This window comes from Perna viridis, chromosome 1, assembly GCF_037379345.1.
Source record: "Perna viridis isolate PV_CMFRI_1.1 ecotype Kerala chromosome 1, ASM3737934v1, whole genome shotgun sequence".
Taxonomy (NCBI): Eukaryota; Metazoa; Mollusca; class Bivalvia; order Mytilida; family Mytilidae; genus Perna; species Perna viridis.
In genome coordinates this window covers 53,194,706-53,220,712 of record NC_142445.1, presented here as the reverse complement: position 1 = coordinate 53,220,712, position 26,007 = coordinate 53,194,706, and the positions used below count along the sequence as shown (strand labels likewise).

Here is a 26,007-nt window from a genome sequence, read left to right as displayed (position 1 = left end):
TTTCCATTAGCATTTTATCATTTGAAAGCGAATGTAAATGATATGCAAATGGTGTGCCTATAGAATTAAAGCTGGTTTATCGAAATTGAGTTTACGACCATACAACTACAGACTTTATATAAATATACACTCCCCAGTCTTCACAATTAAGCAGTAGTACGTTACCTAAAGCTTGTCAAAATAGAAGTGGGCCTGTAAAATTAACTACTACTGGGCCTACAGTCACTATATAAAAAAAATTCTGAAAAATGTATTACAGGCCTGTGAACTGGAAGGTTAGTTGTGGAAACTGGCTCCCTGGTATAACCAAGTGTCAACAAGATTTTAACTTCTCTTTAATTGGACCTCTGCAATTGTGATTTACTTTAACTGGTCCTCTTTTCTATTTCATACCAGATAATAATGCGCTAGCTTCATTACAGTGCGTAAACGTGTCAAAAGGGAAACACCACATGATAATTCCTTGGGCATTAGGCAATATCACACGACAGTGCCCTTTTTATACTCTCCCATGAAACAAACACAAAAGTATCTTATGTGTATGTAAGGGGGGGGGGGGGGCATTATTGGTAAATTGGCTACACTTTGGAAATGACACCGCCTTCAACATTGATAATGTCATCCTCAATGGTTTGAGACATTATCAACGTTTCAGACTATACCACTATCTCTTGGACAGTCAATTCTCCTCTACATAATATTAGCAACTGTTGTATAATCCGCATAAGAACAAAAACCCGAGAAGGAACCATGGATCGCAACGATATGCAACGCGTCAATATATAAAGAGCATTGACTTTATTCAAGTTCTAGAATACAACTAGTTTTTTTTGCCAGAATCAGCTATAAAATTTACAAGAAATTGAAAATGTAAGTTGCAATACAATATAGTAATAATATTCCAAATTTTCCGTAAATTTTTTGGTGTAACGTATGTCACTTCTAAATGGGTGGCATTTTTTCTTTCGTATGTCTTCTCATACACGTGATAGTACAAAATTTTAGGAGGGGTGACAATTTTAAACATCATTTAAAAGTGTGATTGAATGGGGTGGAACCGTTTAACTCTTATGCTTGCCGGTTAAAAAAACCTGGATATATAGCCAAGTTGATGATCATCATGCATACGAAGATTGTTCACCTGGATTTATTTTACAAATTCTTTTTTTCGTGGCCTAGAACTTTCCAATCGGAGAAGAAACAAGTATGGAAGGTTGTTTGACCTAAAATATTGTAAATTATGAAGTAGTGTAGCGAATAGAATCGAGTCACATTCTGAGACGTTTGTATGATATTGATTTGTTGTGACATGTATCGTCAATTTGATCCTCTATCCTACTTAACAACACCTAGATGAGCTGTCCCGTACTTCCATACATCGTGTACAAAGTTACAGACCTAGATTAATCCTGCGAGGAGAAATGACCCGGCCAGCCAGTACTGTATTTTTATATAGCCTAGCTGGCCGAGTGGTCTAGGGCGCTGGAATTTGTGTAGGCGGTGATGCCATAGATGTCACAGCGATACGAGTTCCGCGGACAGTTCTAACGTCGTTGTGAATTTTTCAGACCATTATATATGATTGATATATATATATAGAGAAAGGTCTGAAAAATTCCCAACGATGTTAGAACTGTCAAATTTGCGAAGCAAATTTTGGTCGTTCCCTCCGCGGGACTCGAACTCGTACCGCTGTGACATCTATGACATATATATGTATATAATGAACAAAAAGGAAAATCGGTATGGTTTTGGTGTCATGTGCACGAGAGTAGGTTGATTAATCCGTTATCAAAAATGGCTTCGGACTTAGTTCTAATCCCAAAAAAGGGTCGAGAGAACACAGTTAAACTTATAAGTAATGTTGCATTTAAAGAAGGATAACTCAAACTAGTATCGAAAGAACGCGAAATGCGTGTTAAGTGCTACACGAATATATATCCCCTGAGGCGCAAATTCATCAGGCGAAACCGGCGAAAGCCTCTCTTAAAATTGGGGGTAAATATTTATTTTTGTATAAAATTTTTGATATCATTTTCATTACTTCTATCTCAAAGTTTACCCATTAACCTGAAATCCTGGATCCGTTCAGACTGTCTCTTTCTTTAAATGTAAATGGCTGAAGATGAACAAGACCGAAGAGCACACACAGATCGTCCTTATATTTTTTTAGCATATTTTTACTTTTTAACGAGTTGCTTAAAATTCATCGGAATAGTAAAATTTTAAACAAAATAAACTCACCCGATTCAATGTGCTTAAGTTAGCGTGCTTCCTGTTTACTTGTCCTATGTAATCATGACACTTCGAGGGGAGATGGCGAAAAATTACTATGTAAACAAAGGTATCTCTTCTAAAGGTGTTACCCCTGACAAAAATTAATCTTATCGGCCATGTCTTCCTCAAAATGTAAACACTTAAAAATATGCCGTTGTTTAGATTTTTGATACAAGTACATGCATGGATAACCAGCATGGTCTCCTAATCTACAATATCTGACGTATCACGTTAATTTCTTACGAATTGAAAAAAAAACCTTGAAAATAAATGAAAGAAAACAAGTGCATTGCCTTGACTACAAATTAGATAAAACTTACCTTTTTGGAACTAAACACAAATTTCTATAAATCACGACCAAGAAGAAAGGCTGGCTAATCAGTTCTGCTTGCACGATAATGATCACACTTATTACAAAATCAACAGACCTGTTGATGAAATTTACCTTTAAAATTTAAAACATCGGAAAAGGCTTTTTATAAAATACAGATTAAGTAGAAATATGCTAGATTATTAAATGAGACCAAACAAATGACTCACTGACCTTATCTGATCTTAAAAGTCAACAACACTACCCTGTAAGTATAATATCCCCTTCCATACTTTACAGGTATATGTGCATATCATTTCAAAGTTTTACAGGGCCAATAAATTGTTTAAATGTGCATTTGTATTCAGGATATTATTTGTATAAGTTTATGGTAGGTTGCAGTTTGATAAAAACCAATTATATACTGTTGTAATTTATTACGTAAGAACATAGAACACCCGAACAAACAAGTAGGCGTGAGGTGCATCACATTATAGCAATGTCTATAACTGCACTTTTTTTTATTGTACCTCAAGCACTCTTCAATGAAAAACATGACTATCATGACGGGATATACAAATTGCGCCAATTATTTCCCTATTTTAAAGAATTTTTCTGGTATTCTGTGTTACGTGGTTATTGTAATGCTGTGAACATTCATATTCATACAAAAAAAATTAAGAAAATCATAGTATGATTTATGATGTCTGAATAGAGCCTCGCTGCGTTAAAGGAAAACAATATAGTCTCTATACTAATGACCGCTCTTGTCTAACTAAGCATTACAACTGTGAAACTGTAAAACTCTTTTCTAAGGCATAATTGTTATAGGAGTTTTGCCAATTTTGTCACTTTGTTTCAACATGTTTAGTGCATTTGTATACATTTATTGAAAGGTATCAGGACCTCGATCTGACCACAAGATTATTAAATATAAGTAAATGTGAGACTAAAATGTCATAGAGTCAACGACTCAAACCCAGGCAATTACTGGTGATTGGAAATCTACTATTTTATTCACATGAATGGGTGAAATATTCAGCTTTCAAGATGAGCACATCAACGGAATAACAAACTTTTAAACTAATGCACAACATTGAACCAAACAATGTCGAATTGTTCATGTTACCGAAACAAGTATTAAATAAACACACACACACACGCACATCTGAGGGCTGTATTACTACTTAACATTTTGGATACAGAGGCAGAACATCTGAGAACTGTATATCCACTAAACATAATTGGAAAGGGAGCAACAAATCTTAAAACCGCTTAAAATATCATACAACGGCAAAATATCAAAAAACTACATTACCACAGGCCTTTGTTGACCAGGAGTTTTTGTTGTTGTTGATTTTTTATAACCAAAAATATCTTTAAATCACTTTGTTTCCATAGTTGAAGTATTATTTGCAAAAATCTGGGCATAGCATTAAAACATGAAATACAAGTAACAGGCAAACATGACAGAGTACTCACACAATAATCCAAATATGGAAACAAAAATTATTTAGTGGTATTTTTTGCGCTTAAAAAAATCCTGACCCAAAGGGCCTGCACGATCACCACTGTACATATTTTTGATACAAAGTAGATAGATAGATAGATAGATAGATAGATAGATAGCTTTATTCAGATCAGAACATCATACATACAATTTACAGGACAGCATCCATTCATTAAATACAGTCATACAATATATAGTATACTCTTATGACAATATAGTATTAAAACTTGCCATGAATGCATCTAGGCTAAATGTTAAAATTTAACTGGTAGCCTTAAAAAGTAAAAAGTAGGCTGATATCTAACCTTGGATAGCCCATTAAAGCTTTTCAGCTTATTTCCAATGGGGTCCATTAAATGTACCCAAACTTATTTAGGGCTAAAAATCAAAAAGCAACAAATTGACCGACGCAAGACTTAGGCAGGCTTTATATTTATATATTATGAAATAAAATTACTTTCTAAAGTAACCTTCATTTTAAAACATTTCAAGACTACATTATCACTAACATATTGGGATAAAAGGGCAACATATCTGAGGATCGTACAATTGGAATGGTTATGTGTAGGGGTTGTAGTTCTCGCGGGCTTCCCTTCACCATAGTCCTGTTTAATTACAGACCGGTGCTTTCAATCTAGTCTCTCTATATATTCCAACTTCCCTTAATAAAAAAATGTATTCCTGGTTCCCAACCAATAATTGATTCCAGCTTCCCGACCACCTCACTCCCACTTATTGGTCCGTTCATCTTTCTCAAAGGTTTTCGCCATGTCTAACTGTGTTACCACCAAACATATTGAACACAGGAATAAAACATTCAATTACAGCTTATTTTGCCAGACATATCTGATATAGCAGCAAAATATACATTACAAATGTACTTCATTCTTTGTTATCAAGAAGTATTTTCATGCTTTCAAGAGACTGTTAGATTTCTAGCTAAATTAAAGACTTAATTATGGAAGCGGCTGTCGATTTTTTCACCATTCCCTACAAAATTAATACCAGATTTTCTTGGGTCCTTACAAGAGTCAATTGGTTTTTCTGTTTTATGTCTCCTCTGTAACTTATCATAAAAGGTAACAAATGATTTTAGATTTAGTCCGAGCTACCCATGTACCGAACTGTCCCCTTTCTAATAAACATCAAATAAAACTAGGTTCAGCTCCCCTGTAATATTACTCTCTACACGTTTGATCGCTTTGATTTCGAAAGGTATTCGTTTTATACGCTAGATCATGGACTTTGTAGTCCAGTCCAGTCAAGTCAAGTCAAGTAAACTTTATTTAAAGTCGATATATCAAAGAGGAAACATAAGCTCTATAGAGCTTTTAAAATCGACATAAATAAACACAACTAAAAGACGTACACATGAACTTAAAGCAGCACGATAACAAATTATAAATAATATGCAAGTAATCACGCACTAAAATGAAAGCAATGCAGACGAAATTTGAAAGCAGATGCTACTAAGCAGCTAAAAGCATTAAAATTAACATGCCAGCGAAATTCAAATAATAAATAAAATGTTTTACGGAGATGATGTTGCATTTGTCAGTTGGGGAAGACAAACTAAAAGAAGCAAGAACCTCCCTCCCCATCCCACTTATTTATCAAACTTTTAAATTGATCAAGTCCCATGTACCCTCTTAATTCATTTGGAAGTTGGTTCCATAGTTTAGCTGCCCCATAACTGACAGAATGCAGGCCATACCTGGTTGTGTTTACTCTTGCCGGTCTTGGTATGTTCACCAAGTTTGTATACCTAAAAGAGTAAGAACTCTCTTTAACAGTTATTATATCATGTAAATATACCAGAGTAAGTTTGTTTATTATTTTATATACATATATAGCTAAAAATCTTAATCATCTTACTCTTAAGGATGGCATCTTATACTTTTTAACAACTCTTCATGTGTACTTTTATCATCATTATAAATAAAGTGTAAAGCTCATTCTTGAATCAAGTTTTTTTGTATAGCTTTCATTACAAAAATGCCATACTAATGGACAATAGTTGAAATTTGCTAGTATAAAAGAATAATATATTGTAAGTTTACCAAATTTACTGAGATGATTACCAATTCTTTTTAATACATTTAATTGTTGTAATGCCTTTTTACATACATTAGAGATATGGTTATTAAAGTTCAATTTGAAATCAAGTGTTATACCAAGTAGATTTATCTCATCCTCACAGAGGATATCATTTATCATATATATTATAGGGACTGGTCACTCCTGACAAAGACTTTATATTGTGTAAAAATAATTGTGCCTCCCTGGTCTTTATACTGGTTTAACTTAAAGCATATAACTATTAGATTTGCATTTGACATATGCATATATTGGGGGAAGACAAATTATTCAGAACATGTACAGTGTTAAATTTCTCAATTGGCTGTCATTTTTCTGAGTCAGGTTACTCAGGGACTTTATATTACTTTTAGTATAACCCTGGGTAACTGTACAAATGTACTTCCTGCATCAATAAAAGGATTTCCAAGTTGTCTTTCTAAGAGATCATGTACGCTTATTATTTATGATCATGATAAGTAAATTGTTAATTTTAATGTCATATGATGTGACTCAGTCATGTCATACCATCATCAATCTTGTGGCCTGGTGGCACTACTAGTCTTACATGTATGTATGACTGTTTTCTTTCAATGTGACTTACAACCACTCAATAATTTTCACTATGTAATTTTGACTTTTGGGCAGCTTAAGATTGAGTTTAAGGATGTCCAGATCAGCTAGGTTTGTTGAAATATCTGTCTACAAGTTCTACTTTTGATGTTACAAAATCCGACCTCGGATGTAACTCTACTTAGCCTTTCCTTTCTGTCTGTATCGTATTGCGGCACTCCAGGAGGAAGTGAGTTGATGTTTCCGGTGCTCCACATGTACAGGTTTCCTCTGTATTGCTTTGTCCTACTCAATGTTTGTAGTAGACTAATAGTTCAGTTTTGCATAACCTGTTCTTAGCTGGATGAATATACTGAAGTGTCTTTACAATGGATAGTCAAATATGATGGTCTGGTTGACATTCATGTATGGTACTTTCTTATATAGATCACTGCCTGTGTTTGAAATATCCCATCTTCTTTGCCCATTTTGCTTACTACTTTTGCATGCTCATTGTTTTACATCTTGAAGAGTTACCAGATTTTTTCCTTGTTTAAGTCTTTGGCTTCTTCTGCTGCTGTTTTTGTTAAGATGGCTGCTGCATCATTGTCACATACTGGTACATTTGTATTCCTGCATGTCATGGCATCCAAAGGATTATTGTTTGCGTGCCTTTTCCTCCCAAGTTGACATTATTCTCTTTGATGTCTCTTAGAATGTTGATGTAGTGTGTTGCTTTCCATTCATTGTGAGTAGTCCAACTGCGCTTTGACCATCTGAGAAATATTGATTGTTCTTATGGCATAATACACGTATAACTTTTTGTAATACAATATTTTAGTACCATCAGTATAGCAACCAGTTTTGCTTTTAATACCACCATTGCAGCTTGCTGAAAATAAAAATCAATATACTATTCATGTTCAAAAGTTAGAATTTGACTTCCATCCTCCCCTTATTAAAAAGATCAAGAAAAGTTTATTATAGAATATAAACATGATGTACCAAAAGAGTATATCCATGTTACAATATGTGAAGCATAGACACTTGGTGATACTTGCCTTGCATGTTTGATGCTCCAACTGCAGTGAATCCTACCATTTTTTCCAGGATGTCAGTCTGATCAAGATTTTCAAATACATCCAAGAGATACTTATACAAATCATCTGATGATGCAGATTCTGCATTACCAATATTCAAAAACAGATCTTCATTATCTCCATTATTGCACATACTAACATATATGGACTCCAAATCCTTGCCAGTAAAGACCGTAGTACCATCCTGGTCCATCCATAGTGTTAAGTATTTTGAATCTTTTAATTTGTGGGCCGTGGACTTTTGGGAGACATTTGCAATAGCAGATATGAAATTAGAACAAGCTTTATCGTTCGTGTAGTTAGAACTAGAGTCGAATCCTTTTGATTTGGTCCAACTTGCAAAGAAGTTCATAGTTCATAGTTCATGCATATATCCAGACATACGACCAGTTCATGTAGCGTAAACAAATTCACGAACTTTGCACAAAGATGAAAATAAAATGTATTGTACTTGGATAAAAATTTGATAGTCTACAAGTAAACAACTTGAACTGTCATTTGCTCTATTTTGAGGTCTAGTGGTAAATGCCTGCCTCTAATTCCAATGTCTGTACTCCAGATTATGCTATTGGCATGTCTATGGAAAGGGCAAAGGCTTTTCTCTGTATCCTGTCTAGTTTTCCCATTTCTTTTTTGTCTGCCACCTGCCAGGTTTTACTAAAGTATTCTGCAACCGACCTGGTTGTACTATAATATACATGTAGTTGGGTCATTTTTTCAGTTTAAACTTGGTTAATGTTTCTAACTTCTCTCAGTATTGACATATTCAAGTTTGTCTTATTCTCTGTTGTGTCAATATCTTTTCCAAATGTCATTTTCACATCCAGAACTACCCCTAGAAGCTTTGGTGCTGAGTTGCACTTGAGATGTTTGTTCTTTGATTACCATAAGCTTTTCACTATCATCAATTGACTTTTTTGAGAATACACAGATTTCTGTTTTGTCCAGATATATGTTAATTCTCCATTTGTTTGTCCAATCTATAGTCTTTCTATTATTTCCTTTCATATGATTTTAAGTTCATCAAAATTTTTTGGATCTGACGAATTCCATTGTCTGCAAATGTAGTGTAGTCTCCAGTGATGTCATCAAGTAGATCGCATATAAAGATATTGAAAAATGTAGGGTCCAGAACTAAGCCTTGAGGCAATCCTATATCAGTTTTAAATTCTTCTCCCATATTATCATCATAACTTCACTTTGCCATCGTGTTGTTCGGGAAGTCTTTCATCCATGCCAATTCTTCCCTCAAATGCCAAGTTTTTACATTTTCACCAGTAGACCCTCTTGCCAAATTGAGTCATAGGCCTTCTCTAGGTCGATCATACACGCAATGGTGATTTTTTCATCATTGAACCATTCTATCCTGTTTTGGATGAGCCTCATCAGACAGTAAAATGTTGAGTGATTCTTCCTAAGACCTTCTTGTTTATCATCTATCAATTGCATTCCTTCTACCTTCTATAAATTCCAAACCATCATAACAATGTCATGGCTCCTGTGTCCTGGTACACATGTACATGTAGTATTCACTTGACAGAAGTTGTTTTACTGGAAGCCCTTACATTGTTAGGATAGACACATACAGAATAAATATATATGTATATACATGTATTTATAGTGGCCATAATATTTTGTTAAAATATAATTTATTAAAAGATTCATTTCATGCATTCGTATTTCTCTAAAAACCTTATCCCACTTTTACAAATGTTTTATTGTAGTACATATACAGTGCATTAGGTAGCAACCATTTAATTTTTTAGTTCACCTGGCCTCAAAGCAGTGTGAGCTATTGTCTCACTTTTCGTCCATCTCCGTCTTCTGTCATCATTAGCTCTTTTAAACATCTTCTCCTCTGAAACTGCTTGACCAATTGGAAAGAAACTTGGCATGGTTGTTCCATAGGGTATCCAGCACAAACTGTTTAAAATTTTTGAAACTTTAAATTTTCAAATGATTCAACAACCCTTGAAACAGATTTTTTTTCTTTTTTAACATGTACAATTTTGAAAATCTTCTCAGAAACTGTGCAACAAAATTTAATGAAATTTGGCATAATTATTCCTGCATAAACTGATCATTTATAATTGTTCATCAGTTGAAAAAACATGGTCATCATTACTAAAAATAGAACATAGGGGTCAAAATGCGTTTTTTGCTCATTTTTCCTCGACTAATGAAGAATAATGCAGATGAAAGCTTCACTTAAGATAAACATGATATTCTGAGTAGACTGGCCGTATCAAAATTTTTTTTTAGTCAGCCATTTTCACCACTTGCTCGGATTCTAATGATTTTTGAACGGTATTCTAAGTTGAATGGTTATGATGAAAATATGTACTGGATGGCCATTTTCAAAATTGCTGCCATTTACCTTCTAATTTTATACTTGCTTTGATTTGAATGATATTTGGGTTATATAGTATTATCTCCTGAGATGAATGGTGATGATGAAAATGTTGTATAACCATGATTTAACTTTATTTTATGTTCTTTCTCAGTAAATATATAGGGAGCTAATGCCCCCCCCCCCCTTGGTAGGATAACAAGGCATAGGGGGACCCTGTGTAAACATTTTCCAAAGGTTCTAAAAACACTTTGAAGGTATTTCGAACATTTTACACAGTGCCACAGGTACTCTTTAGATATTGCAGCGTTCATCTATATATGCTCTTTTTCAGCAATTTTTAGTCAAACATGGTAACAAGCATGATACTTACTTTGTTAATAGAGCATTGTTTGTCAGGTGAGCGATTCAGGCTTTCCCAGAGCCTCTTGTTTGGTGGAAGCTATGGATTTTTGTGAAAAAAGTTGGTAATTTACCAAAGTTTTTAGAAAATAAAATAATATGTCAGCAATGTGAAAATAAAATTGTTTTACTCTAAAATTTTACTGGCTTTAAAGTATATATTTGAAGAAGAAAACAATTTTTTTTTTTAATTGTCACCAAAAAAAAAAAAATAAATTGTTATTTTGCAAAAGGCAGAAAAAAAGATTATTTGAGAAAAAAAATCCATAGCCTCAACCAATCAAATAGTTGCTGTCTGAAATGAATATTGGCTGGCCACTTTTAAAGTTTACATTAATATTTTCTTTGCAGGACTATTATCTGATCCCTCATAGACTTCTGCATGTTATTTATCATTATAGAATTGAAAATTTATATCATAAAGAATAGAAAATCCAAATATATGCTTACATACATATCCAAAAGACACTAAGTACATACTTGTTAGAACATAAAACAACTCATGAACTTCAATCCTGACTTCAGTATTAGTTGGTGTCCTGGCATAGATTTCACAAAAAGTCGTAAGTGTAAAATTGATTGTAAGTAATAACGTCACAATATAAAATAGCATTGTGACGTCATAGTTTTTTATTTTCCTTAGCTGATAGCCATTTCATGCCTTCAGTGATCAATTCAGAGATTGCAGGTAAAATTGATACGAAATACCATTATAGAGACTTAGTCTATTATTACTTACCTCAAAATAATAAATTAACTAAAATCACATGAGGTAAATGTACATCAAAATCATCAATATTCATCTTGAATTAAAGGAGCAAGGGATAATGATCTAATGAACTCCTAAAAAAAATCTGATATGGTATTTTAGTTTAATAAAGAAAAGTCCAGTTGATTTTGCTCACATGGCATAGGGTTTCCCATACTTTTTTAAACTGACAGGGTAATCTAGGTAATTAAAAAAAAAGGCTGTATTGCACATTTTAGGCAAATTTGAAGGCACCTCATATGCAAGTATTAGCATCCATTAATGTGAAATTGACAGAAAAGGGCAGGGTGCTTATAAATCGCATCAAAAAGGGCAGACCAGTGTACCCTCCCAAAATTATTGGTAGGGAAAACTATGACAAGTGATAAAGGAACTGAGTAGAACTGTTTGTAAGAAGAAAACTACAAAATGTAGATTTAAGACATGGTCTTTAACCAATAAGATTACTATCAATTCTTTTTCAAAACTTTTGTAGAAATATGACTGCCAACTTCAGCACACCAGATGACGATGTAATTAGTAGAAAACTCTCTGTTCACCAAGACCAGAGGGTGCCCAAGGAGTTACTGGATAAACATTATGAAATAACAGAATGTGTTAAATGGATACAGGGAAGTCAGTTTAAAAAAGTTAGTTAAATAACATTGTAGTTTTTAATTTTAATTTTTATAAGTTTGAAATTCTTACAAGTGAATGGAAATATGCTAACTGAAGTTACATGTACAATGTAAAAGCAATCAGAAATTTAAATGAACTTTTAAAAAGAGTAATAAAATTTGATTTTGATATAACAACAAAGAAAATGGCCGTAATACATGTACCACAAGGTTCCAAACACAAAATGAAGGCTTAAATTTATTTTTTTTAGTATGGCCCTGTTCTTTCAGTTACCAGTGTAGTCTTAAAAAAATTATAAAAAAAATACTGTTTATGTTTTTTTTGTTCTGTCAGAGTTACTGTTATGAGTATTTGTAGGTAGCACTTCAGATGCCAGATGAATTGATGCAAGATTCTGTTGCCATTTTTAATCAGATTCAGTCACAAATTAATGGCAAAGTTTTCATATTGGGGGATACTTCATATGGCAGGTAAAAAAATTGATGTTTATTATTGCTGCAATTACACATTATATTACTGACATTTCACTCCCTTGTTTTTCTCTGTAAAAATGCAGACATCTATAGCTAAAAACAAAAGCATGTGCAGTTTATTATCAGATACTTAGCTGTACTATACATGTAGTATAAATGTATACCCATATATGTAGATGTACTCTTCATATCACTATTTGCAAACAAAGAACTAAGTGTTTGTCAAGAATAACTCAAGATATCTGAATAATACTCATTTATGACAATGACATGAACATGAAATAAAAAAGAAAAGAAAAGAAAGCCATGTGTTACTTGAAACTGAAAAAAAAAAAAAAACAATTCTCACTTAGTGGAAATTTAAAATGTGTATGTGTATGCAGTAGTTTCAAGACTGAATTAGTGTAGGGTATAACAGGTCTAGAGTTTTAGTATATAAGGTCGTTGGATTCCTGTACATGTATAGGGGATGACCTGGAATGACCTACTAATCAAGTCAGATACCTGAATATGTCTTTATCACATGTTTACTATGAGTTATTCTCACATGTTTGAATGTAATTTTGGGATAAATTTTCAATTGATATCTCTACTTAACAAGTTTCATTATTCTCTTTTTTTGTTTTTTGATTTAGTTAATAATAAGTCTTAGAAATAAGTATGCACCTCCACAGAAAATGTAATTTAGGTAATTTCTGAAAAGTAAAATCCTTAATGCGAGATCAAATTTCCATATTTTCTAATATGAGCTTAGAACCGATAGAATGTCATGTAAACCCAATATGTATCTGAAATAAGGTGGAATCGGAAATAAAACATAACTGAAAAAGTAAGAAGAGTTTTATCATAATGTACACATGTTCAAGTGGAAATAGAGCTATAGTAGTTGAAAATAATTATTGAAGGGGTTGGTCATCTGACAACATGTGAATGAGGTCTATTGTTGTGCGCCTTATTTGGTCTTTAGTAAGTCAAAATTCTAGTGGTCTCGACCTGTATAACAGCTATGCCATACCTTAATTAATGATGCAATATAGTTATTACTCTGTTGTAATACAACCCTTGAAAAGGTTCAAAATTTTGTTGGAAAGGTTATGTGTTATATGTAGATGTGCATGAAAGAAGACATTGACTTAATCCTTCAAAAACAAATAGCTTATAGTTTTACCTGTTTAAACTTTGTATGTACAATACCTCGTAAATCACTCTAACTGTTTTATTAGTATCTATAGTGGCAGGAGGGAAGATAGTTACTGTCTGAGACTATGAAAGAGCGATAATCTCAGTTTTGTGGTTTACATGTGAAACTCTTTAAGTGCAACTCCACCTAAATTCAAATTTAAATTGAAGTTAATGAAATTTTATAGGAAGGTTGAGTAATTTTTGTAGATTTGCATGATTCAGGTCACTGCAAGGGGAGATTGAGGGTTTAACATGATGCAAATACATGTCTATTTGAATTAAGGGGTATTCTCTTTGTGAGCTTGCTCATGTATTTTAAGTTACCAAAGTATCAATTTATTTCTTTTTACCGAACCATTAAAGTAATTTATTTATCATAAGACATCAATATTTTTTTTTAAATTGCAGCTGTTGTGTGGATGAGGTTACAGCCCAACATTATAATGCTGATTGTATAATCCATTATGGACATTCCTGTCTAAGTCCTACTAGAAGACTACCAGTTAAATTTGTGTTTGGACAAGCACCTGTTAACGTTCCTGATTTAGTATCCAAGATGAAAGAGACATTTTTAGACAAAGACCAGCTTATAATTCTCCTGTATGATACTTGCTATCATCATAGTGTTGGTATGGTTAGCTTTTGAATTGTTCATGTTAGTCATAATTTGTTTTTGACAAAAAAAATCAGTTTTGCCATTTATATTCTTTAAATGAAAAAGGAATTTATTTTTATTGCAGCAAAATTTGCTGTGAATAAAATTTAATTTACTTTAATTTACTATGGCATTTTGGCCAGTTCCGATAATTTTCATTACAGCACCTAAAATTAACATTTAAAAGCAACAAAAATAACAATGTACACACACTGACCCCACCCCCCTTTTAGCAAGCTGTCATCCTGTGTTATGCTTTTGTTTCATGACCATGCAACTACTTTTAGATTGGAAAGAATCTTTTTGTAAATTTAAAACTTACAATATGCATATACTGGTCCTTACTTTTTCAAATGAGAATATAGGCTGGTTGAATCATGACTAGATTTCTGTGTCTTCGTATTTTTTTAAAGCAGTGTCAATATTTTAATATTGAATTCATTCTTTTTAAGTCTTTGTTTCCTGCTAAAGGCAGTTTATCCTGTAGTATGTGTGTGATTGTGTATTTCAAAGCATACAATTTAATAATTATTGAAAAATTTACCTTTTTTTTTGTAGACAATATTGGGAAAGATGCTGGCCAGCATTTTAACAATTTTATAATATCCCAAATGATTATACCCAGTTCATCCAGTGATGTTTCTAACGGTGCCATTCAGCATTCATCATCTGAAGAAACAGTGTGTATGTGCAACAGAATATTTAAACTTCCAAGAGGATCTTCATTAGACCAAGCTGTGATGCTTTATATTGGAATAGAAAGTTTAACCTTAACAAATATGCTAATGACCTTTAACAAATGTAACTTCTACACATACAGTCCTTTAACCTTTGAACTAAGGAAAGAAGGATCAAATGTAAATAGAATGTTAATGAAAAGATTTTATATGGTAGAGAAGGCTAAAGATGCTTCCATAGTTGGTATTGTGGTTGGAACTTTGGGTGTGGAAAATTATTTGGCTGTGATAGATAGGCTAAAAACACTCATCAAAAAGGCAGGAAAGAAAAGTTATACATTTGTAGTAGGGAAATTAAATGTTCCTAAGCTGGCTAATTTCTTAGAAGTAGATTTATATGTATTAGTTGCCTGTCCTGAGAATACATTATTAGACTCTTCAGAATTTTATAAACCTGTTGTATCAGTGTATGAGATGGAGATCGCCTGTAACACTGAGAGAGAATGGACAGGGGACTACCACACAGATTTCAGGGATTTGTTACCAGGTTTGTCATGTAAACAGTAGGTGCTGACCATGTAATTTTATTTCTGATTCAAGTAGTACTTCATTGTACATGTCCATTTGTAAAACATATGATTACTGTTTTTCTGGACTGATTTTAGTACTGAAGGAAATTACAGAAGATGTGAAATAGGAAAAAATATTTCATTTTACTGAGTCTAATTTTTGACACTAGTTCTAATGTGCTTTATTGTATATACAATGTATGTATGACCAAGTGAAACAATGAATATAAGGCAAGATAGCAGTGACTTCAATTTTTTTTATTATTTCAGTATAAAATTATCTGTAGTAAATTTGATAAGCACTTGTTATGTATAAGATCAAATCATATATAACATCAATAATAAATTTGCTTTGAGAAAACACACAATATGACAATATTCAATAAACACATTAAATGAATTGAAGTAAATCAATACTCAACAAATGCTACATTTTTCTGTACATGAGCATGGTATCCTATTTAAATACCATCATTACTTTTTACTTTTACCATAATTCATACACAATACATGTATATCAATAATTGAGCTTAAAATCTTATGAATAAACAAGACATTTAGAAACATCAATTATGCAAAAATTAAATTGTGCAGAGGTATTACTAGTGTCACACTCACTTCCAGATTTCTGTGTAGTCTCTATGTTCCACATTTTACTACTTAGCAAATCTTGAGTATTTAAACCATTCCAAAATACTACTCACAAGGGGAAAATATTGGAAGACCACCCCCAGATTAATTTTACCAAAAATAATAAAGTGAATAGATCTTGGAATGGGGTTATATATTAAATGCATTGAAGCAGAGAGGAACTCAGACTACTGTAGATGATAGATCTAATTTTAACCCCACCCCCCCCCCCCCCCCCCGAAAAAAAAGGAAATGCATGCATTAGTGTAAATATATACACATATCAGCTTGTCCACATTATTAAGCAGGTGTAGTATTTGTCTTAATATGATCCAAAGGATGCAACCACAGATGTTAGAACTTAAATGTGATACTGGATTGATAAATATATGGTCATTTTATTTTGAATCTCTTTTTTCTACAGGTGGTTCTGATTATGTACCAATGACAGAATCTGACACAGATAGCAGGACTGATGTTTCACTCATCACAGGTAAGATAAGAACTCTTGGCAATGTACCAATTCCAGAAATGTCCTCAACAGCCCTTGTCACACGGAATGAAGCTTTGGCAGTCACTACAGTCAAGGCAGAGAATGCAGGTAACTATTCTGTGAAAGAAGTATGTAGAGAATTTTTTTGGTCATATATTTTGTTTCAGTCTGAAATTACATTCAAAAGTCTAACTTTTCATGAATTTTCTGTATTCTCCCTATAATATAGGGAATAGCTGATGGTTACAAGGATAAAGAAGAATTGCAGTGTGTTTAATAAAAAAAAAACAACCAGCTTGAATATTTTTACTAAGACCGACTGTATATTCTTAACAACTGACATGTGAAAGTGGATATTCACAGTTTTTATATGACTGCAAAAAAGTTGTGGTCGTATAATGGTATGATGATGTTGAGTTCGTTGTCGTCGTATGTTGACCATTTGATTTCATGGAATAACATTTGTTTGTTTATATTCTTATAAAATTTTATAACAAGGTTCCAAACTACAACAGAAAGGTTGCTTTTGATTTTGGGGGTTATGACCCGAATAGTTTTAGAAGCAGGACTAAAAACAAGCATTTCATAGAACTTAATTACATACATAACTCCAGCAACAGAATAGGAGTGTCTACAATAGTGTTCCACAACATTCTACTCCACATAGTCAGACTGGGATTGATTTTTGGGATTAAGACTTGAACCATTCTGGAATATTAGGGGCCAAAAAGGGGCCTGAAAAAAAGCATTTTCCTTATGTCTAGACAATTGCTTGAGTAAAAGTGATTGGATCTCATATAAATTTTACTATAAGGTGCCATACCACAAAAAGAAAACTGGGAATAGTATTTGGGGTTGTGAGTAGAGCCAAGGAAGAATAAGGGATGACAAAGGGTCTACAAACTACAAGGTGCCATACCCCAAAAAGAAGGATGGATTTGATTTGAGGTTTCAATTGCAACCAATGAGGAATGAAGGCCATAAAGTAATCACTTCTTTTCTGGTCATATTCTTATCTTGTTCCAAATATCTAGTTGTATTAAAAATTCAAATTTTCAAGTTTGAATGGTGTGTCCATATTTGCCCCAACTGTTCAGGGTTGACCTCACCAGTTTTTTCAAGCTGTGTCCTGTGAAGCATTTTATTATTTAATAATGAAAATTGTTGGGTGTCATTGATTTAAACAAACATTAATTATGCCCCCACAAAGAAAGTTTGAGGGTATATAGGTATTACTTCTTTCTGTCTGTCTATCCGACTATATATATATCGCATATGTATTTCATATAATTGCAACTCCTCCTTAAGTGCTCAATAGAAGTACATATAGGTATAAATATAGTAAATATTCATGACATCACAAGGACTGCCCCTTTTGGGAGAACAGTCTGTCATGAAGAGAAGGCCAGTGGCCATGGGATTGAATATTATTTTTCCAATTTAATATAGATTTGAAAGATATTTCATTTTTGCACGTCAGAATATTCCAGTTCTTCAGTTTGCTGTTCAAAACATTTGTTCACTGCACTTTAAACAGTGGTGGGGGCTAGGGTCAAAATTCAGCTTATTTTCACATTGTATGTAAATAAGCCATGGAGATGGCCAAAAAATGCTGCGTGACCCTATGTTTTGAAAGTTGCAAAAGATAACTTGCCTAATGAACCTAAAAGAGTTATGCATAAAACTGCTTGATTTCTAAAGGTTTACTCACTAGGGACATCACTTAAAATATGGGTTTGCATAGGAAACAATGGGAGTTTTTTTTTACTGAATTTATTTCTAAAGGACAATCAGTGTCAAATGATTATTAAAGTGTTAATATGATGCATGTCCACTTGAAAGCAGTGGATTTTCGTTTAGTGAGCTTGCTTGCTGTATTTCCAGTTTTATTTCTAGATGAATTTTTCTCATCAAGATCATGGAAAGGTTTAGAGCAGAAATTAGGAGAGACAGAAGTGTCAAGTGCTGTAGAGGGAATTAGAGGTATAGCAGCTGGATATAGTCATGAACAGAGCTGAAGTTTTAATAAAATAAACATATACAAGAACTATTTTGATTTGAAATTCTTTACGTTTAAGACAATCAGACATAATTTTTCTGTTTTAAGTCCTAAATAAAAAAAAATGAAATAACATGTCAATCATATTTTTTCTACCTATATGAATAAAACATCCTCATCACTTTTATGAGCAGTAAAAAGCAAAGTAGATATCTACATTATAGTTGTTTTACTGTGAATGAAGTATTATTTGTGGGGTACCAATTTTCTAGGTTTTCGTGGGTAGACCAAACCATGAAATTAGATTACCAATGAAAAAAAGTTTCCCATTGATGTGTATCCTGAATATCTCAAAACCATGAATTCAAGAATCCACGAACTTGTGTTTCTTCTCTTATCCACGAAAATTGATATCCACAAATTAAAGGTCTGTCACAGTATATGACCAATTTGATAAAACATCCTCATTACTTTTATGAGCAGTAAAAATCAAAGTAGATGTCTACATTTCCTGTTTTATTATCCTCCTTGGCATGTTGTGAATGTATTATGATCCTCATTTTAGCTTTTCTGTCTATTGATTTGTCACAACTTTGGTTTCTGAATGATACGATAAAAAACCTCAACCAAACCTTTTAATATCTCTACTCAACAAGTGGTTGTTTATTTGAATCACCTGGTCCAACCTCCATCATTCCATTCCTCTGAATTTTGTCTCAATTATTATGACTCCCAAACGATATGTTAATGAATGATGGGTAACAAAATTACAAACTGATGAAATCTAGGTAGTAATCAAAAGGAATAGTTTAAAAAGGAAAATAAATAAATGGCAATATCAGGGCAAAAACCGGGAGTTTCAAATTTTGTTTATGGCTTTATATACATGGGGCATACCTTATAAGTGATTTTGATAATTACATATCAACTTCCTGTTTTGTAAAGTAGAGGTATACTTAGACAACAATGTGCATAACTTCATGTAAATTTTTCAACTTAAATGGAGTGGACCATTGTATATCGATAAAATTTGGCGATTTTTGTATACATTGCACATACCATTACTTGTCATTTTTCACTTTGAAAGTGGGGGGGGGGGGTATATGTAATCACTAGATCAATTTTAATTTGTTTGTATGCTATCCACTTTCGATTCATTGCGATTTAATTGTGTGTCAAAATTTGAATATTAAAATATCTTTTGCTGGCTTATCCAAGATCAAATTTAGCAAAAATGGTAAACAGCATTTTATTAAAAAGGGAACCTACTAAATGCTTCACTCCCACTTAAAGTAAATGTCTTCCTCATATTATGCTTTAAGTGCTATGTAGTAAAAAAAATGTTTGGGTGATACATTCTAAAATATTCAACACTCATAGTTGATGATTATTATTATACCCCATGCCTGAAAAGCAGTTAGTATATATTGATCATGCTGCCCTGTTCATTCATCTATTTGTTTGTCCTCAGTCAAATCCCCAACTCCTCTCAAACTGAAGAATGGAATTTAAAGAATATTTTTGCACATTCTTAATCACATGATGCCCTTTGTTTTGTTTTTTTTTTCTCATCTGAATGACTTTTTAGGTTTCCTTATTCAAAAAGAGGACTTTGCTATTGGTGGACATGTAGCCATTCTGAATGACTTTTTAGGTTTCCTTATGCAAAAAGAGGACTTTGCTATTGGTGGACATGTAGCCATTCTGAATGACTTTTTGTATGTTCCCTATGGTTTCTATAGACGAGGGATCAGCTAGTTATATATCCTGGTTTTCTAGTCAATTGAATTATGTTTGTACTTTGTGTGAATGGGTACCATGTGCATGCAAATGGTCAACCTCACAGGTGTGTTTAAAGTGTGACATCTTTATTTTTAGAACATAGTATATGTATATAATGTCACTCCTTCCACCTTCATGACAAGTCTGATACACTCCTTTATCAAAATTACACATAGTACACAATACTGTTGTATCACTATTATGGAATGTCAGACAATAGCCCAAACAAACAGTAAACAAAAAGAATTATACCAAACAAAAACAAAACCCAAATAAATAAGCCTTTACAATATTTCAGCAGATCATAATCATATTGCTGTCATGTTATATTTATCATGTGGTTGGTTTAATTGTAATGTTTACATTCATGTGTTTAGAGTTTCATTTACTATCGGGAAGATTAAACTGGTATTTGATTAACACTTTGATATAATTGAATACAGGTACTTGTAATCTGAATATTTTTTGTCCTTTCATGATTTGATTATTTAAAATATTACTTGAAGAATTTCAATTATTTAGTATCAATTTATATAATTTCTAATGGGTATTTGTGAACGTAGTAGGTAGTACATTTTTCAAATTAAGTCCTATTTATAAAAATGCAGTGGTTGCTTAGCGCATGGATAATGGTCAATACCGAAATTTTTAATGTTGGATCCACTTAATATTGCATTCACAAATTTTTATCTGTATCACAAATTAAAAGGTGGTCTATTAACCTCTCAAATTCTTTTGTCTGTTTGTCTGTCTGTCTATCAGGATTACTGGGTACCTGCCTTTTATTATCTGTAGCTAAGAATATCATTTACATTTTATGCTGTATTTTGGAGAATTATTTTATGTTTGTTGAACTTTATCCTTTATGTTGTGATTGGAACCCTTAATCTGTAACTCAAATTTTATTGAACAAATATTATTCAAACTTTGCATAGTGTTAATATACATATTGAAGATATGAATCTCTCTTCATAGAGAAATGTGTGCCTATTGGAGATATGCAACTCCTATTATGCAGAAATTTGAATGTTGAATAGTCATTTTTTTGTCACTTTATGTTCTCTAGGGTACCTATTTTGTGAAATCTGTAACTCTATAAATATCAAATAATTATAATTCAAGTTATTGCACATTGTCTATATACATTTTGACCTCCTATTATGGACCAATTTGACAAATAGTTTTGGTTAACTTTTCTGTTGAACTTATCCACTTTTTTTAGCAGTTTATGATATCATAAGTTTATGCATTCATGAAGACTTTCACCTGGTGACAAATATGGTGACTGAGGTCCAGACAGGTTATTAGTCTTGTTTATTTAATATATTAAGCAAAATATGACAACCTTAAAAACTTTGATTGGCAAAATGTGAACTTGCTAATATTAAATCTTATTTCTTCTATTTTAAAAGAGCAATTTTATACTACAGAATATAGCCTAAGATAGATTATGGTACAAGTATGATTGACTAACAAATATAAGTCTGTTTATTTGTTCAAATTTGGTACAATATATAAATGCATAGAAATTCGAAACATGACACACTGAAATGGAAAAACCAATTATTATTTAAAAAAAGACAAGCATTCAAAAAACAGTGTGGATAGATATAAATAAGCATTAAACTATGTCATTCAAGTATTCCCTATAATGATTAAGTACCTAGCTGTAAGGTATTATCATCAAGCTTATTGCTTCTGGAATAAAGAATATATATATATATATAACAAGTTCATTCTCAATGTCATTTGGAAACTGTTAAGACTGTTGCCTTTCTGTAAATGCTGATATCAAGTAATCAAAATAACTACACAAATAATAAAATCACTAATCCCCAGGATCAGGTCTTATAAGATTGAGTAATTCTGGAATTCTTTGCACAGCCTGTATAAATTCGTCTTTAGAAATTTGGTTATCGTTGTTAGTATCCATGGTTTCAAACAGTTGGTTGGCTACTTTCTTAGGGTTAATTTCATTGGCTGATGAACTGTATAAGTCGTTGTAGGCCTGATAAATGAAATACCCAACTCATTTGAACAAGATAATTGTTAAGCATGAAAGTTAGTGTCTATTGTATTATAATGCCACTTTTCTTATTTATAGCCAGGGCTCAAACTTTCAACTATTACGGTACGGTGTGATCGAATATTTCTAGTCAAGATGTCAAAGGTGATGGCACCAGGTTCCTTGAAGTAAATGACATCACGGTAATTAATACATTACATTTCTTTAGATTGTTGAGCGAAATTCAAGATTTTTAATGATATTGAACAAATGGTAATATAATATACAAATCAGTAATTTCCTTATTCAAACTCGCATCCCCAAACTGATAAAAAAATTAAAATAAAATCACATTATTATTGAATCTCACACCCAAATAAGATTTTCTCTTGAACATACCTTAAGTAAGTCCAGAACTTCCTGTCTGTCGATGTAGCCACTTTTATCTTGGTCAAATAAATCGAATGCTATGTCTATTTTGTGTTCAATTTTATCACTGTCCATCATACAAATCCCAGTGACAAATTCCCCAAAATCCACAGTGCCACTCCCATCCTTGTCAAAGCAGTCAAACATCTTGTCTGCAAAACCTGTGGCATTTCCGGGAAAACGAGAACTATATACTCTTCTAAATTCCCTCTTAGAAAGTTCATTTTTTCCTTTTGAATTCTCTTTGAAGATTTGTTTTAAGTCGTCATACTGTTGGTGAGACAAGTTGAACTTTTTCCTCAGTGATTCTCCGGAGGAAGGCATTGACGACTTGTTGCCCATTTTAAACTAATGCATTTGGATGACCTTAAATGGAATAGTAATTTATATGTGAAAACGTATAACATGGAAACCCTAGCTACCCATCATGTTGAATTCATTTAAGCAATGCTCGTTTTTAGTGCTCAATAATTTTATCATTAACATTAGAATTTTGATTGATCATAGAAACAATCAAAGCCGCGGCTTAACAGAAACTAGCCAACTGTTTTATTGAATTCATACACAAGCCACGTTATTGAATAATAGAATGAATTCATTTGGTGTGCACTGAAATAACGTTCATAAATGTATGCAATCAAAGTCCCAATGTGGGCTCTGACCTTGCCCTTCTCATAACAAGTACATTGACTTTCTGACTATTTTACTTTTTTTAATTTGGTACTATATTTAGTATTTTTTACTTCAGTTGGAAGTGACTCTCCTCAGGCGTTATTACCATGCAAAAGATGTAAGCCGTAGAAGTAAAGAACAGCTTCTTACTTCATAGGCGGGTCTAATGTGACCAGCCTCCTTATGATATTGATATTTTTTAAATGTTACCAACTTAATGTTAAAACATCAGTCACAACCATAAAGCTATAATCAATCAAACAATTCTTTATTTCGTGTAAGTTTTATCGTAAACATAAGTGATTATGATGCATATTTTTTTCACCATTTTCTTGAGGAAATAGTTTAGTCCCCGGATTAGAGATCTCTTTTGTAAATCTCTGGATCCGCCATTGTACTTGTGCGTATTATTTCACTGCCAAGAGAACATGTATGTTAATGATCACATTCTGATTAAATTTAATTGAATACTAATGCTCTGGTAGTAACTTTAAAACAGAACCTAATTTCATTTACTTACACATTGCAAGATTAATGTGAATCGTTGGTATATAGCGTTGTGTCAACAACGGACACAAGTCATATACAATTCGTATATTTATTTATTCAAAACCATATTTGTAAGGAAGAAAAATCGATAGTTTTCGTTATAAAAATAAGACAAAAACACAACCCATTTCTTTTTTTTTGTGTAGCTTTAATTGAAAGAAGTACAATAGAAAATCAATTGAAGTCGTCATTTTTTGGTGCATATCGTAATCATGTTTACATTTAATTGAGTTTGAATTACTTTTCAGAAATAAAATAATCTTTTGTTAGAGTATAGGTTGTTCAGTAACAGTAAGTTTTATGCAAGTTTGAGTAGATTCTTTTTTTATCTACTTATTGAACAGGTATTAATTTTTAAGGTCTGAACCACACCATTCAACTTCGCGGACCTATAAACGCTTCCGAATTTACTATACGTGTGAGCTTTGAAATAGCGAATACATCCCTGCGCATGAGTGTGAACCCACAACTAAGAAAGTTTTATATGAAAAACATTTGAAAATTTCTGAATTCGATACCCATGCTATCCACTTGATTGTGTACCTAGCATTTGACTGTTTTAACGTTACTGGTTATCCCATCGTCCACAAGCTCATTACGTGATTTTGCGGAAATATTTTTAATGATTTTTTTATCTCGCATTTTTTTAGTTTTGAGAAAAACCAGGACATACGTTTTTATACACACGTTTTCACTTTAAATGTGAGCGTTGTCTAAATATCAGTTAAGATTTTTTTTTACACCATACTTACTATATCGTTCATATTTTTGTTGCATGCAATGACTGCAGAAAGAATAAATGAAAAATTTACTCGAAGTCTGATTGAATGACTGGTGTTATTTAGACAAAATCTCCTTTAATAACAAAATAGTTCTACATTCCCACAAAGTACCCTGACCTTCAGATTTAAAGGTATCACAAATCAACGAAGCCTACCGTGTCACGTTTAGGAGACAAGTACAGTGTTCATTTAAAGAAAAATTAAAAAGTTAGTATTTTATATTTTGATATAGCTTAAGCTTTTTAAATTGAAGTCCTGATATTCGATGTTTTTTTAGTGTTCCTCCTGACTCTAATACTGTGTCTTTAAAATATACGAACAAAAACAATTGACAGAACTGTTTGTACAGGTGTTGTTCTTATCAATGTATTTTCCTGAATATTTTATTGCTGTCTGCTTCTTCATTGACGTCAGACTTTTTCTGAATACTTGATATCCAAACCCGGTACATTGGGAACGGTAAAATGTTTAACATATATACTTTTCAAAATAGAGTCACTCTGAACTGAAAAAAAAATGTGTTGGAAGATTTCAAACTGGTGATTTGGGCAACGCCAAAGTTTTGGAGTTCATATCAATCGTTAACCGTCTTGGTTTTATTGAAAAAAAATTAAGTATAATTTCCTTAGCTTGAAGTAAGGTAACACATCTTATGCTCCTGACAATATTCGTTTATAACCTTCGTATATCAAACTGTAAAGTATAATTTGTATTCTTGATAAATATTTCACAAACTTACATGAGATATAGTTATAAAAAGACTTAGTAAAAAAAATACTTAAACAAAAGTCACTTACCGCTAAATTATATCTAAACAGGAAGTTTTATTCCATTAGAACGGTTCGCCATTGGTGTTTGATCGAACAGGTATGAACCGTTTGAAAAATTAAATTCCTTGGCATTCTATCCATGACAATGCCGTTAGACTTCCCTTTGATAGGTAATTTAAACGATGATTTGGTGATATGGACATAGCTTTTGTTTACATACCGTTTTAATTATAATCACCGTTTCAATGTAGTTTGACAAGACCAAAGTAATACGTTATTTTACATATCCACGGAATCCTGTATATCCTTAGCCCTTTCCCCAGTTTTTTACATATTTTTAAATATAAATCTTTTTTTTTTGTTAACAAGTAAGAAA

At 32.5% G+C, this 26,007-nt stretch overlaps 3 protein-coding genes across 10 annotated transcripts in view; 1 reads left to right on the top strand and 2 right to left on the bottom strand.

The window, feature by feature from the left end:
• The window catches only part of LOC148629357 (microtubule-actin cross-linking factor 1, isoforms 1/2/3/4/5-like), a 123,929-nt gene extending 120,991 nt beyond the window's left edge, over window positions 1–2,938 (bottom strand). Inside the window, exon 1 of one of the 3 annotated variants that reach the window (XM_088548803.1) lies at window positions 2,822–2,938. The gene's annotated coding sequence lies outside the window, so the exon portion shown is untranslated. Of the gene's footprint in view, window positions 1–2,244; window positions 2,384–2,597; window positions 2,738–2,821 lie in introns of those variants that run through there. The other 2 variants (XM_088548794.1, XM_088548812.1) reach the window with 2 other exon arrangements.
• On the top strand, window positions 1,854–18,693 carry LOC148629356 (2-(3-amino-3-carboxypropyl)histidine synthase subunit 2-like). 4 transcript variants are annotated; one of them, XM_088549009.1, is made up of 7 exons: window positions 1,854–1,998; window positions 11,822–11,975; window positions 12,322–12,434; window positions 14,028–14,248; window positions 14,833–15,498; window positions 16,575–16,751; window positions 18,540–18,693. In XM_088549009.1, exons 2-7 carry the CDS (start codon window positions 11,826–11,828, stop codon window positions 18,659–18,661), a joined length of 1,449 nt encoding a protein of 482 aa, XP_088405135.1. In that variant the 5' UTR covers window positions 1,854–1,998; window positions 11,822–11,825; the 3' UTR covers window positions 18,662–18,693. The 4 variants fall into 4 exon arrangements, with proteins under 4 accessions (XP_088405135.1, XP_088405155.1, XP_088405145.1 ...); XM_088549029.1 differs by lacking the exon at window positions 1,854–1,998 and adding an exon at window positions 2,205–2,344; XM_088549019.1 differs by lacking the exon at window positions 1,854–1,998 and adding an exon at window positions 5,234–5,312.
• A 3,196-nt stretch (window positions 18,694–21,889) lies between these two features.
• On the bottom strand, window positions 21,890–25,900 carry LOC148629355 (hippocalcin-like protein 1). 3 transcript variants are annotated; one of them, XM_088549113.1, is made up of 4 exons: window positions 25,659–25,855; window positions 24,832–24,863; window positions 22,829–23,224; window positions 21,890–22,432 (listed from the first exon to the last, which is right to left on the bottom strand). In XM_088549113.1, exons 3-4 carry the CDS (start codon window positions 23,198–23,200, stop codon window positions 22,253–22,255), a joined length of 552 nt encoding a protein of 183 aa, XP_088405239.1. In that variant the 5' UTR covers window positions 23,201–23,224; window positions 24,832–24,863; window positions 25,659–25,855; the 3' UTR covers window positions 21,890–22,252. The 3 variants fall into 3 exon arrangements, with proteins under 3 accessions (XP_088405239.1, XP_088405232.1, XP_088405248.1); XM_088549106.1 differs by lacking the exon at window positions 24,832–24,863 and having other exon boundaries at window positions 25,659–25,822; XM_088549122.1 differs by lacking the exons at window positions 21,890–22,432; window positions 24,832–24,863 and adding an exon at window positions 22,442–22,611 and having other exon boundaries at window positions 25,659–25,900.
• Between the last annotated feature and the right edge of the window lie 107 nt (window positions 25,901–26,007).

Excerpts from the sequence above, each read along its gene's own strand:
- LOC148629356 (XM_088549009.1), top strand. The coding sequence starts at position 11,826 with ATGACTGCCAACTTCAGCACACCAGATGACGATGTAATTAGTAGAAAA. Across the intron at positions 11,976-12,321 it reads AGGGAAGTCAGTTTAAAAAA|GTAGCACTTCAGATGCCAGA; the intron begins GTTAGTTAAATA and ends GAGTATTTGTAG. Across the intron at positions 15,499-16,574 it reads TTTCAGGGATTTGTTACCAG|GTGGTTCTGATTATGTACCA; the intron begins GTTTGTCATGTA and ends TTTTTTCTACAG.
- LOC148629355 (XM_088549113.1), bottom strand. The coding sequence starts at position 23,200 with ATGGGCAACAAGTCGTCAATGCCTTCCTCCGGAGAATCACTGAGGAAA. Across the intron at positions 22,433-22,828 it reads AAGTTCTGGACTTACTTAAG|GCCTACAACGACTTATACAG; the intron begins GTATGTTCAAGA and ends TTCATTTATCAG.